A 15,444-nucleotide genomic window follows, 5' to 3' on the forward strand; every position below is an offset into this window, starting at 1 on the left:
ACCCTCTGAAGAGTAACCCACCCATACTCATTTCCCTCTGATTAATGTACCTAACACTATGGCCAATTTAGTATGGCCAATTCACTTGACTTGCACACCTTTTGGACTGTGGGAGGAAACCAGAGCACCCGGAGGAAACCCATGCAGACACTGGAAGAAAATGCAAATTTCACACAGACAGTCACCCGAGGCTGGAATTGAACCTTGGACCCTGATTCTGTGAGGCAGCAGTGCTAACCACTGAGCCACTGTGCTGCCTAATCTATGACAGTATTGTGTACAAAGCCCCTGGTAGGTGTTCTGAAATGAAAGATTATGTAAATATAGAAATTGGACAAGTGTGTAGCAAAGCTAAAGTAGTATTAATGGAAGATTTCAAGTTTAACATACGTTTAGAGAGGGAGTCAAGCTCTTGTTAGAAAGTTAATGAAATTTTGGAGTCTGGGGATAGTTTCCTACAACAACAAGCCCTTGATGCAACAAGGAGACAAGTAATATTTGATTTGAGCTGAATTTAATTAGAAAACTAATTGTGTATGAATATTTATCAAATAGCGATCATGATATGATAGAGTTGAATGTAGAGCACAAATCAGCAACTAAAGGTTTAGATCTGTAAGGCCAACTTTAATGAGATGAGATAGATACAGTCATCATAAACTAGGAAAAGCTGATAATGGATAAAACAGTAGAGGATGCTTATAGAAATATTTAAAACCATACAAAACCAGTTTATACCTTTTGAGAAGGAAATATTCACTTCACAGGGAAAAAAAAGTGTGTCATGGACATCTAAAGAGATAGGGGATAGCATAAAACGAAAAAGGCTTCCAGAAATGCAAACAACAAGACTGATCCTGCTGAATGGGAAAGATACAAAGACTAGCAAAGGGCCAGAAAGCAGCTTATAAGAGCCGTTAAAAGGGATTATGAAAATAAACTTGCCAGGGACCTCACAATCTGTAATAAATTTTATAGTTGCATAAAAAGGCAAACAGGTGGCCAGGCGCAGTGTTGACCCACTAAGGACTGAAAGTGGAGACATTGCCAATGTCAATGGGGAAATGGTAGGCATATCAAATAATTGCATTGCCTCAGTATTTACAGTAGAAAAGGAGGCTAGCTTCCTGAAAGACTTCAGGAAATTAATACTGCATTGGAATTAGGGACTGAATAAAATTAATGTAAGTAAACTGTCAGTAATGAGAAAATGAATGGAATTAATGAGTGACAAAACCCCAAAACCTGATGGTTTCTATATGAGGATGTTAAAGAAAGTAAGGGAGCACACTGTAGACACCTTAACATTAATCTTTGAGCTCCATAGATATAGGAGCCAGACCTCTGGATTGGAAAATCGCAAATCATTTTTTTAAAGAAGGACAAAAGTGAAAAACTGGGGAATTACAGGCGAATTAGCTAATCATCTGTGGTGGGAAATTGGAGTCTATAATCAAGGATGGGATAATTGAATACCTTGGAACATTTTCAGTTACTTAGGCAGAGCCAGCATAGATTCATGACAGGTATTGCGTTTTTTTTAAGAGTTGTTGGGAAATATGCGGATGTTGTTTATATGGGAATCCAGAAGGCAGTTGATAAAATCTAACTTAAGATGCTACGAACTAAGAAGCTTGTAGAACTGAGGGCAAATTATTGACATGGCTGGGAAATTGGTTGATTAGCAGGTTATAGAAGGTAGAAATAATGGGTAGATACTGCCAATTTGAGTAGGTGACCAGTGGTATCCCACATTGATTTGTGTTAGCCCCTTAATTATTAATATTATTTATTAAGGACTTGGATAATGGCATAGAAAGTTGAATATCCAAGTTTGCTGATGACTCGAAGTTAGGCAGCTCTGTAGACAGTGTGGACCATAGAATGAAATTACAAAGGAATATTGAGAGACCAAGTGAATGGGCAAAACTGTGGCAGTTGGAGTTCAGTGTAAGTAAGTTTGAGATTATTCATTTTGACCAAAGAAGGATTGATCAGGGTACTTTCTAGATTGTGTGAAGTTAAATGCAGTGGATGTTCAAAGAGACTCATGGGTTCAGATGCATAGATCTTTGCAATGCCTCAAACAGATGCAGCAAATAATCAAGAAAGCTAATGGAATGCTGGTTTTTAGGAACAGAGTATATGGATACAAAAGTTCTACTGCACAACCATGCACAACTCTGGTTAGATTTCACTTGGAGTACTATGAGCATCTTTGGGCAGCACACCTTAGGAAGGATGCTTTGGCCCTGGAGGGAGTTCACCACAGGTTTGCAACAATGATATCTGGAGTTCTGGGGTTATCTTACGAGGAGAAGTTGTATAAATAAGGCCTGTTTGCTTTAGGATTTCGAAGTTTAAGGGTGATATTATCAATGGCTTCAAGATATAAAGAGGAAAAGACAGGATAGATAAAGATAAATTATTTCCAGTGGTTGGGGATTCTAGAATTAGGGGCATGGTCTGAGAATTAGGGCCAAACCATTAATGAGAGATATTAGTAAGTGTTTCTACATAAAAGGGTGGCAGAGGTTTGGAAGTCTCTTCCACAAACTGTCAATTGTTGATTTTAAATCTGAGATGATATACCTTTTGTTAAATAAAGGTATTAAGGGATATGGGTCAAAGGCAGGTATAGGGACTTTATTGAATGGTGGAATAGGCTTGAGGGGCTGAATGGCCTACTCCTCCTGTTCATATGTTCACATGTGAGTATGAAAATTATATGATGGGCTGATTGTTTGCTGCAAAGAAGCTTACAATTTTTGATGTCATGCTAACATTATGTACGTCAACAGAATTAAGTCTGTCCTCTCTTTCAGATCCATTTGCCATGTAGTTGGTCCAACACTTTTACTTTTGTACAATGAGAAGGCCTGATGTCTCTCTCTCTCTCTCTCTCTCTTTCTGTAGATGTTGAGTACTTCAGCATTTTCTATTTTTCATTTTTTGCTTTTAAGTTATGAATCAGGCTGTTCACAGCCCTGTATCATTGTTGACCCAAAGAGAACTTCCAACTCCATGTTTCTACCATCACCAAGATAATTTCTTTCCACCTCCATAATATCACTGAACTCTACCTTGCCACAATCCAGCTGTTACTGAAGTCCCTCGTATATGTCTTTGTATGTGTATTCCATTGTGCTGCTAGCTAGTGTCCTACATTCTGGTAAATTTAAGTTTATCTAGGACTCTGTTTTCCTTGCGCCAAGTCCTATTCACCATCATGCAGTGCTTGCTGATCTAAGTTGGCTCACAGTCAAGCAGCATTTTCATCTTTAAATTTTTATTCTTATGGTGTAGGTTAATGATGGAGCATGGCCCCCTGGACCTTTTTATGAATGTGGTGCACCAGAAAAAGGAACTATTTTTCAGCCATACTAATTAGAGCCTTTGTATAGTTGTGAAGGCCGGATCTGGTGACCCAGGGGCCCCTCGGGGAGAAAGCCTGAATAAATGAATATTAGCTGATGGCTCCCATTGGTGGGAACCTTGGTGGGGGAGTGTCGAGTGATGCAAATTAAACTGCGTTAAATTAAGTTAGTTTAGTTCAATTCAAGTTAATTTATTTTATGTTTAATTATTTATTGAATTGCAATATAGAAAGATTGTTCTGTATCTCTGTGATAGTTTCCCTTCCTCAACTTTGTTTTTCTTTAAGATACTGCTCCAAACCTGCCTCTTTAATCAAGCCTCACATCATTTTCCCTGGTATCGTCAGATGTGACTCAGGTGTACTACAAATTTTACTTTGTAGTATTCCTTTAAGTCATTCTGCAATATTTTGCATATTAAAGATACTTTGTAAATACAGAATAATGATTATGAAAGAATGTAGAGGGGGAAAACGTAGCCTTATGTTGAAAAATGTAATCCATTATGGAAAAATGAGTGTTGTGTACTGCGTTGAGGAAAATAGTCATTATTAAATTTAGTTACACCTTGCCAACACACAGTTTCATGAACCCCATTTGAATATTATCACCCCAGAAGGCATAAAAAGAGGTCCTAAATGGTTGCATTAAAAACTATATTCTCTTGTTTAATTTTTTGCTTAAAATGTCTACTACCTTCATCAACTACAGAATGTGCTATCCAGAAATGTCCAGTGGACCAGGGATAATTCATCATCCTCATGGGAATTTGCACTCTTGCACTATGTGGTTATTCCAGTCAAACTAGTATTGAAGAATAGCAGGCAAAATATCCATGTCAACCAATTTCTGAACAAAATAAAAGCTATTGAAAATCTTTCTGCTTGAGACGGTGCCAGTGGTCCCACAATTGTCGCCTTAAAGAGCAAATGGTTTTCGACAAGAGATATCAAAGCCCTTGATTATAGCTGAACTGACTCATCCAGAAACCCTAGTCATGTGATTGAAACCTATGGTTTTTGAATCGCTTTAATTATACAGCTTTGAATCAGTCTGCTTTTTACATTGGTATGGAAAAACCACAAACAGCTTTAGGCTCAGCTAAAAGTCTGTCTTTAGTCTCAACCTATTTTGAAACCTTGATTTTGAGGAAGAATCCTGCATTTTGCTTGAAAAGTAAAGTAATTCCTTGTCAGTAAGAATCATACTATGTCTTCAGCTGTGTCCAAGCTCAGTTGGAATGCAATTTTGCCAGAACAGCCATACCACTCAATTTTCAAAAGTTGTTCATTGCTGTAACTTCTCATCCTCATTTTCTCCTCTTCCTTGTATGCTTGTATTGTATTATGTAATTTTTTTCCCAGGGTGCTCATTTGAATAAATTATCCTTTAAATTTTAAAGTCTGAAAGAGAATTACGGATCATTTAAAAACTAAACTTCTCCGGTGGTGGATTTGGGGCGATGGCCTATTTCGAAAAGGAAAATAAACAAAATTATAAAAAGAAAAATCACTTTGTTAATATCAGAAAAAGATCACAATAGTATTATTGATTCATCTCTTTCACCCTTGTCTGATGACAATCTATGTAAGTTACCAGAATAAAATATGACGAAACCCAATATTTACCAGCTTGGGATGCAAATTTGTTGTTATTACAGCCACAATTGAGCAATTATTATAGAGTAATTGTAGGTTACCAAAACAATTTTGTTCCTGAATGGTTATTTTGTACTATCTTTGTTAGTGTACATGTAGAATGTTCTTCAGGCTTTACCACATCATTTTTTGTGTGGGAAGGGAGGAAGGAATATTACACTCAATCACTGTGGTGAGGCATCACATGCTAAAATCCATTCTTTCTCGGGGTCTTAGAGTCAGGATATCATTACAAATCCATACATTCTTCAATCTTTAATTTTCAAATGAAGAAGAGGAAATAACTCATTTCCAGCCTCATCACCATTTTCTGTTGATATTGCACTGAGAAAAGATTTCTTGCCATGTGAACTCTCAGTAAGCAGCTATTATTGAACTAAGTTCATTTACAGCTTCTCAACAAAAACAGTGAGGGTAGTTGTATAACTATATTTTGGTTGCAAGTAAAGTTAAATGTTAATCAGAACCATTCGTTAAATCAATGTTTGTCCTGAGTTGGCTGCCTATTTTGAACAGGTATTGCTGGCACTTAATTAAGGTGCTTTTTGTAATATGTTAAGCATGGCTGCCATTTTAACCCTTATTGTTTGCTGGATTGTGACATACCAATGTAGATATTAAAAACCTGAAATTTGCACTAATACGCTAGGATGTATTAGTGGTGGTATGCATCTCTCTGGTGTTTTTCCTTGTTAGCAGACTCATTTTATGCTGCTATTTCTACCTTTTTAGGACCAAAACTGAAACGAATACTAATCTGTAATTCAGTGACCAGTAGATCCTGTAAGGATCAGAGTACTGGGGCAACCTACTACTCTTCATGGTTGAATTACATTAATGTCAACAGGTACTCAGATTTTAGAGCAAAGGATCTTTGTTCATTCATAGGTTAGTCATTAAAAATAGAGAGCAAGTAGATCACATCAATAAAAATTGAAAAATATCTCCTTGACTTTACATCACGAGTAATTGAATACAATTATAAGGAGATTATATTATACAAAACTAGAATCAGGTAATAGAGTACTGTGTGCAGTTTTAAACATATCATTGTAGGGTAGATAGGGAAAAGTTATAACAATTTTTTTTATTGTTTCACCATAATAACAGGTGAATGCGGGTTCTGGAGAGACTGGAGACTTTTTTTTAAGAGGAGAAAGGAGAAAATTCAATGCTGACTGATGTTCAGGATTACAAAGGTTCAGTTACTATTGACTGACTCTGCTTGTTGCTGAGGCAGTTGCAAATGAATTTAAGGATAAAAGGAAATAAAACCTACACATTCAAGGAGAACCTCTCTTTATTATTGAAGCAGCAAATATAAATTGTTTTGAAATGAAATTTATAGTTAGAAAGGAATATTAAAAGATTGGGAAAGCAAGAGGAGTAGACTACTTCAAACTAGGATGTTGTTTGAGAAAATGTCACAAATTTAGTTTTCCTAATATGACATGCTGTGCATAAAGGTTATAAATATAAAATGTTCTGTTATCTTCAAATTTTCTGTGACCAATTCTATCTACAGATTTCTTCTCTGACTTCTTGAAGAGGTTAAATGATCTCTCCCAGTACTGCATCGTTATTGTGGGTGAGCTCTGAGTGTTGACAGTCTTTTGGATGCAAAAGTTGGCACAACGTCATTAAGCAACGTTATGATCTTTAAGGTAGTGAGTTAACATTTTTCCCTCTGACCATATGAGAGGGAAAGTTTGAATAGAAAAATTAGATGGAGTAGAGGGCTTTCAAATGTTTTAGTGATTTTAATATGCTTTGTTCTAAAGTAAGAAGATGACTGTATCAGGACACATTCAATAGCAGGCAGGGCTGTTTTGTCTCTTGTTCCAAATGGAATGAAATTCAGTGATTTTTAAAAAAAATAGAAACTTTCATCAAAAAAAGTTTATCATGTTTCAAATGATTCAACATTGAAGTATTTACATTTTTCTTACAGGATGAAGAAGAAGAAATTAAACTGGAGATCAACATGTTGAAAAAATATTCTCACCACAGAAATATAGCAACCTACTATGGTGCTTTTATAAAGAAAAGTCCTCCTGGTCATGATGATCAACTCTGGGTGAGAAAAAAAATGTGCTTTGCTGTTTCTTTTGGAAATATCTCATTCATGTTTTGTGAATGATTTGCTTTAAAAAGGAAATGACTGAAAATTGAACGTTTTTTGATCTAAACACATAAAATTGTTCAATAAATTTAATTAACAGTTGAATTAAAAATTCAAAAGTGAAAAGAAGGGGTCTAGGTAGGAAATGTAAAAACTGGACTCTAGTTACTGTTACTCCCAATGCCGTGCGCTTGTGAGCACAAGAGCAGACGGATCAATCACCTAAATATGTGACTGAAGAACTGGTGTAGGAAAGAGGGCATCATATTTCTGGAGTCATTTGGCAGAAGAGACCTATAAAAACCGGATGAATGCATCTTAACAGGACTGAGATGGATACCATCCTCCCCGTCCTGGGTTTGGGGGGTGGTGGATTTGAAGGTGCTTTTGAGGTGGATTTAGACGAGCTTTTCAGGGATTGGAATCTGAGGCGTAACGTAAGTTGGGAGGAAAATAAGTTGATACGAGGAAATCGGAAAACTGAGATGGAGACCAGACAACAGTCGAGACAAAGCTGAGCCTCGGGTCTGCCTCAATTATGGATTGAAGTCTGAAAGACAAAGTTAAGGGCACTCTGCCTGAATGCATGCAATATTTACAGCAGGATAGATGATCCATGAGCACAAATAAAGGTAAGTGTTTACGATTAGTTGCCTTGCAATGACATGGCTGCATGATGACCAGTACGAGGAATTGAAAGTTTAAGAATATTCAACACTTAGAAAGGGCAGACAAGAAGGTAAAAGAGATGGAGTTCCATTGATAATAAAGGATGGGGATCAAAACAGTTACAGGGGACATTTTCAGAACAGAAGAGCAAAGTGTGGAATCTGTTTGGGTGGAACTAGGAAACAGCAAGGAACAGCAGACATTGGTTGGAATTATTTATACGCCACCAAATAGTAGTGGTAGTGTGCGATTGGTATAAATTAGATGGGAGAAGCTTGTAATATGTGCAGCATGGTAATTGAGTGATTTCAATCTGTATAGTGACTGGTTAAACCAACTAAACACTAAAGGTGTGAAGGAGGAGTCTCTGGAGTGTGTCAGGGACAGTTTTCTAACACGGTTTGATGAAGTACTGACCTGAAAAATAAGCAATATTGGATTTAGTATTATATAATGTAAAAGGAGCTTTCGAGATGAGTGAATACAATGTGATAGAATTATGCATAATGTTCGAAAGTGAAATAAGAATGTGAAATTTGAAAAAGGGAAATTATGAAGCATGAACAAATTGGCTGAACTAGATTGGGAAAATGTATTTAGAAGTATGACTGAACATAGAAAATGGACAGACTTTAAAGAAAAAAAATACATGACTTACGGCAACTATGCATTTAAGGTTCAGAAACTCAAAAAAAATCTATGGAAGTTGACCGTCATATAAAATGCAAAGAAAAGGCTTAGAAAGTGGCAAAATATACCAATAAATCTGAAGATTGGGAAGATGCTATGACAAATGTTTGGCATTTATGAAGAAGGATGCGAGCATTTATGGTATTTATTTCCAAGAGGGATTGTTTATAATGTCTTCTCCTGTTTTGTCTATAATTCTTTATACAAGAGGCAATTGGCTTTTGATTTTTTGTATGGCTGGACAGTAATAAATAGTGAGTCATAGAGTTATACAGCATGGAAATAGACCATTCAGGCCAACTTGTCCATGTCAGTGAGAAATCCTAAATTAATCTAGTTCCATTTGCCAGCATTTGGACCATATCATTCTAAACCCTTCTTATTCATGTAACCATCCAGATGCTTTTCAAATGTTGTAGTTGTACCAGCCTCCACCATTTCCTCTGGCAGGTCATTCCATAGATTCCATCTTCTGCGTGAAAAGGTTGCCCCTTAGGTCCCCTTTTAAATCTTTCCCCTCTCATTTTAAACCCAAGCCCTCTGGTTTTGGACAACTCTTCCCTGGGGAAAAGACCTTGGCTATTCACCGTATCTATGACCTTCATGATTTTATAAACCTCTGTAATGCTATCCTTCATCTGCCGGGACTCCAGGGCGAAAAAGGCTCTAGTCTATTCAGCTTCTCCTATAGCTTAAATCCAATCCCTGCAACAATCTTGTAAATCTTTTCTGAACCCCTTCAAGTTTGACAATATCTTTCCTATAGCAGGGAGACCAGAACTGAATGTAGCATTTCAAAAGTGGTCTCACCAATGTCCTGTACAGCCACAAGATGATATCCTAATTCCAACACTCAATGCATTGACCAATAATGGCAAACTTACCAAATGCCGCCTTCAGTACCCAGTCTACCTGCAACTCTACTTTCAATGAATTCCGAACCTGTACCCCAAAGCCTCTTTGTTCAGCAACACTCCCCAGGTCCCTATCATTAAGAGTATGAGTTCCGCCCTGATTTACCTTACCAAAATGCAACATCTCTCAATTATCATCTTCTTCACTTCAAAAATTTCCTCAAGTTAGTGAGTATTGCATCGAAAGGACTGAATTTCAGATCTTCGGCGACTGAAGTGAATCAACAAATGTCGGTGTTCCTTCTATCTCTTAGTTAATATCTTAAATCAGATGTAGCCACAATTTAATTAGGATACTGAGCAAAATGTCCTACTTCCTAGTCCATTGTTGAAGAAACTGTTAGAATAGAACCTTAAATGAATCTGCCAATAAGGCACTATTATCTAGGAAGAGGGTCACCACAACTATTCCTGGAATGTCTAGAACACAGATTAAGGCTGCCCCTGCAAACCAACAAATTGCTGATGAAGTTTTCATTAGGATGGGTGACAGTGGATGGTTTTATTTCCCTTCATTTCTTCAGACGTAGGTCTATCTGAAATACAAAGAACCAAAAACAGTGTAGCATTGGAATAGGCATTTTTGTCTCACCAAACCTGTGCTGACACATGATGTCTTTCTAAACTGAAATCCTTTTACTTCAGTGGAGTCTTGTATTCTTCTATTCCCTCCTTATTCATGTATCTGTCAAGATGTCTATTAAACATTGCTATTGTACTTGCATCTACCACTTCCTCTGGTAGAGCATTCCAGGCACTTACAACCCTCGGTGTAAAAAAGACTTGCCTCTTATATCTCCTTTAAACTTCACCCTTTTACCTAAAGCCCCTGTTCCTTAATAATTGACATTTCTATCCTGAGAAAGAGACTATCCATCCTCTCCATGCTTCTTATAGTTTTGTAAACTTCTACTAGATTACCCCTCAACCTCTAACATTCAAGTGAAAACAAACCAAGTTTGTTCAACTTCTCTCCATAACTAATACCCTCCAAACCAATCACTCTCTTGGTACCTCCTCCAAAGCCTCCACATCCTTCCAGTACTGTGGTGACCAGAAATGCACTTAGTATTCCAAATGTGGCCTAACTAATGTTTTGTACAGCTTGGGAGGTCATGTTGCGGTTATACAGGACATTGGTTAGGCCACTGTTGGAATATTGTGTGCAATTCTGGCCTCCTTCCTATCGGAAAACCCTGTGAAACTTGAAAGGGTTCAGAAAATATTTACAAGGAATGTTGCCAGGGTTGGAGGATTTGAGCTATAGGGAGAGGCTAAATAGGCTGGGGCTATTTTCCCTGGAGCATTGGAGGTTGAGGGGTGATCTTATAGAGGTTTACAAAATTGAGGGGCATGGATAGGGTAAATAGGCAAAGTCCTTTCCCTGGGGTCGAGGAGTCCAGAACTAGAGGGCATAGGTTTAGGGTGAGAGGGGAAAGATATAAAAGAAAATAAAGGGGCTACTTTTTCACACAGAGGGTGGTATGTGTATGGAATGAGCTGCCAGAGGATGTGGTGGAGGCTGGTATAATTGCAACATTTAAGAGCATTTGGATGGGTATATGAATAGGAAGGGTTTAGAGGGATATAGTCCAGGTGCTGGCAGGTGGAACTAGATTGGGTTGGGATATCTGGTCGGCGTAGATGGGTTGGACCAAAGGGTCTGTTTCCATGCTGTACATCTCTATGACTCGGAGTCTATGACATTGGGGTCAAGTTTCCAAAGTTTTGTGTCATACTTAAACACCAAAACTGTCCCTTGAACACCAAGATTTAGATCATTTATATCGATCAGGAACAACAAGAGTAAAGTGTCGGTAACATTAGAAAAGAAGAAATTACAGGATATTTAGAAAACTGGATTTCTCTTCCACAGTAATTTGTGAAGGATAAATGAGTGGGGGGGTATTTGAAGAAGAGGTAGGTAGATTTTTGAAATATTGAGGAGTTGGGGGCTGGAATAAGCTGACATGAAGGAGTTCAGGCCTGGGTCAGATCAATCATGAGCTTGTTGAAATATGAGGCAATCTTGGGGGCGGGGGGGTGAATGACTTAGTGTTCTTTTAAAATGTTCTTATCCATGTATAACTCAAGGTTGAAAAAAATCATAAACTATCCATCTGCATATCTTGTTCCTTGATAAGTTTTGCATTCATGCAGCCGCTGTCCTTTTCATTCCATGAGGTGTAAGTTTTCTCATGTCTGTTGTGTGGTGCTGTATCGAATGTCTTCTGGATGTCCATGTACACATCATCAACAGCATGCCCTCATCAACTCTCTTGAATACTTCTTCCAGTATGTTAGTCAGACATAAATTTCCCTAGGCAAATCCATGCGAGTGTCACTAGCTGAGCTAACATTTATTTCCCATCCTTCATTAGTGTTTAGAAGGCGGTGATGCATTGCTCTACCACTGCAGTCCATTTGGTGAAGGGACACCTACAATGCTATTAGTGAGGGAGTTCCAGGAGATTGACCCAGCACCATTGAAGGAATGGTGGTATATTTCCAAGACTGGGTAGTAGGCCATTTCAAGGGGAATTTGCAGATGGTAGCATTTCCATGTATCTGCTGCCCTTGTCTTTCTAGTTGGTAGTGGTTGTGGGTTTGTCAAAGGAGCCTTGGTGAGTTGTTGCAGTGCATTTTGAGATGGTAGACGCTGCTGTAAACACATGGCATTGGTGGTGGAGGGAGTAAATGTTTGTAGATGTAGTGGCAATCAGATAGGCTGCTTTGTTTTGGATGGTGTCAAGCTTCTTGAGCTGATGGAGTTGTACTCACCCAGGCAAGTCAGGAGTATTTCATCACTAAAGTGTGCCTTGTAGATGGTGGACATCCTTTGGAGAGTTCGGAGGTGAATTATATACTGCTGGATTCATAGCCTATGACCTGCCTTGGTGGCATAATATTTCTATGGCTAGTGCAGTTCAGTTGCTCAAGGTGTTGATGATGGGGGTTTCAGTGATGGTAACTCTGTTGAATGTAAAGGGATAATGTTTGGATTCTCCCTTGTCAGAGATGGTTGTTGCCTAGCAATTGTGTGGTTTGAATATAGCTTTCTACTTGTTAGCCCAAACCTTCACACTGTTTCGCTGTGTTTGGCTATGGGCTTCACAACCTGAGGAATCTTGATCACTTTATAATGAAGGGAAGGTTAAAGCAGCACCTAGGATGCTACCCTGAGCAACTCCTGCAGTGATGTCCTGGAGCTGAGATGATTAACCTTCAACAACCAGTTGTTTTCCCTTGTGCCAGATATAATTCCAGCTAGTGGAGAGCTATCCCCATCACCCATTGAGTTCAGTTTCACTAGGTCTCTTGGTGCCATTATTAGTCAACTACACCCTTAATGAGAAGGGCATTTACTTTCACCTGTTCTCTGAAGCTCTACTCTATCATCCAACTTTGAACAATGGCTGTAATAAGGTCAGCATCTGCGTGGCCCTGGCAGAGTCTAAACTGAGCATTATTGAGCAAGTTATTGTTAAGCAAGTGCTGCTTGATAACACAGTCAATGACCCTATCCATCACTTCTCTGATGATTAAGATTAGGTTAATGGAGCAGTAATTGACCAGTTTTGATTTGTCCCACTTTTTATTTACAAGATGTTCCTGGGCAATTTGCCACATTGTCCAGTAGATGCCTGTTTTGTGGTATTCTGAAACAGCCTGCTTAGGTCCATGGCAATTTCTGGAGAACAAGTCTTCAGTGCTGTTACAGGAATGTTGTCAGGACTCATAGCCTTTAGAGTATCCAGTGCCTACAGCCATTTCTTGATATCATCTGGCATGAATTGAATTGGCCATTGACTGACCTCTGTGATTTCATGAAGCTCTGGATAGTCAGATGGATTATCCACTTGGAATTTCTGGCTGAAGATTTTTGTAAATGCTTCAGTTTTTTTTGTACTGACAAGTTGGGCTTCCCCTTTTTTGAGGATGGGGATACTTATAGGGCCTCATGTTCCAGTGCTTTGTTTAATTGTCCAGGACTATTGCCAACTGGATGACTTGTGAAAGAAGACCTTGTTGAACCAACTTACTGGAGTTCTTTGACAATTTTACATTTCTAATCAACACAAGGGAGCCTGTACTTGAAGGCATTTACTGAAGGCATTTGATAAGGTACCATACCAAAGGTTACTGTGGAAAATATAGAATATAGGGTCACATATTAACAGGAATGTTTGATCAGCTAACTAACAGGAAATTAGAATTGACATCAGATTGTAAGTTTGCTTGCTGAGCTGGTAGATTTGTTCTCCGACATTTCATCACCATGCTAGGTAACATCATCAGTGAGTCTCCGATGAAACGCGGGTGTTCTGGCCTGCTTGCTATTTATGTCTTAGTCTCTTGTGGAGGGTGATATCATTTCCCATTCTTTTCTGAGAGGTTGGTAAATGGGGTCCAAATCGATATGTTTGTTAATGGAGTTCCAGTTTGAATGCCAGAACTCTAGGAATTCCTGTGTGTGTCTTTGTTTAGTTTGTCCCAGGATGGATGTATTGTCCCAGTTGAACTGGTGTCCCTCTTCATCTGTGTATATAGATACTAGTGATAGAATTGGCATAGATGGGTCCTTTTCAGCTTAGCAAGCTGTAACAAGTGATGAACAATGGATCACTGTGTCAAAGGTGTTAACCTTTCACAGTATGTATAAATGACTTGCATGAAAGGACAGAAAAGTGATATTGCTGATGAAGCAAAGATACAGTAAGGAGAAACATTCATTGTGGAGAGGATTTGAGGAGGGTACAAAGGGATATTGATTGGTTGAGTGAGTGATCAATGATAAGACAAATGGAGTACCATGTGGGAAAATATGAAGTCCATTTTGGTAGGAGGAATAAAAAGAAGCATATTATGGATGTAGGTTTGTTCTCTAAGCTGGAAGATTCATTTTCAAATGTTTTGGCACCATACTAGGTAACATCAGTGAGCCTCTGGATGAAATTCATTCGGAGTCTCACTGATGATGTTACCTAGCATGATGGCGAAACATCTGAAAAACAAACCTTTCAGCTCAGTGACCAAACCTACTTCCAGAACCTCAACCTCAGAGCTACAAATCTGCTCAAAACTCGAAGCATATTATCTAAATTGAGAGAGATTTCAGAGCTCTGAAATGCAGATGATGTGGGTATCCTCATGCATGATCTCAGAGACCAGTCGACACATAACAGCAAATAATTATAAAAACTTATAATTTATTGTGAGGGGAATTGACAAATGTTATGTTATGCTTCATTTATACAGGTGTGATCATGTCTGTAGTAATGTCTGCAGCATTGGTTACCTTCATTAAAGAAAAATGTGATTGTGTTGGAACAGTTCAGTGAAGATTTACCAAATAATATCTGGCAGTGGTGTTTGTCTATGAGGAAAGATTGGATAGGTTAGACTAATACTAGGTGGAGTGTTAAAGATTGAGGCGATTTATTTGAAACAGATGATTCTGGGAGGTCTTGACAGGGTGAATGTGGAAAGGATACTTCCTCTTGTGACAGAATCTAGAAACCAGGCACATTTAAGAATCCAGAGTTATCCATTTAAGAAATTTTTGTGGGTCACATATCTTCGGAACTCATTGTTACCGCTACCTTTTTGAGGAAGATTCTTTTAAGGCAGAGGTGGATTGGCGGGTCATAATAAGACAATTCGTCGAATGTGGATTTGAGGTTACACTCTGATCAATCATGATAAAATTAAATGGTGGAGTGGTTTTAGCCAACTTCTGCTATTAACTCAAGTTCTGCCACCTTATTTTCTAGTTCTTTAGATGTACAGCAAGTTTTCCAACAGTCTCATTGATATTTTTCATGTGTCAGTTCATGAAATTTTAATGACGTACATGGATGGATCTTCAAGCCTCATCATTTTTTTTAGATTTTCACCATTTGGAAGGTACTTTTTCGAGCATTTTTTGCCTGAAATGGAATGTGACCTGACATTTGCCTACACCTGGATCCGTTTGCCACCGCTTTTCCCATTCATTAAATCTGTTAATACTC

At 38.3% G+C, this 15,444-nt stretch overlaps 1 protein-coding gene across 4 annotated transcripts in view; it reads left to right on the top strand.

Annotated features, from left to right (window-relative positions):
• LOC132816435 (mitogen-activated protein kinase kinase kinase kinase 4) overlaps positions 1–15,444 on the top strand; it is a 263,375-nt gene that overhangs the window by 161,369 nt on the left and 86,562 nt on the right. For all 4 annotated transcript variants that reach the window (XM_060826013.1, XM_060826015.1, XM_060826011.1 and 1 more), the window contains exon 4: positions 6,987–7,112. In XM_060826013.1, the coding sequence (XP_060681996.1) occupies positions 6,987–7,112 (126 nt within the window). The remainder of the gene's footprint in view (positions 1–6,986; positions 7,113–15,444) is intronic.

Source organism: Hemiscyllium ocellatum, chromosome 6 (genome assembly GCF_020745735.1).
Source record: "Hemiscyllium ocellatum isolate sHemOce1 chromosome 6, sHemOce1.pat.X.cur, whole genome shotgun sequence".
Lineage (NCBI taxonomy): Eukaryota > Metazoa > Chordata > Chondrichthyes > Orectolobiformes > Hemiscylliidae > Hemiscyllium > Hemiscyllium ocellatum.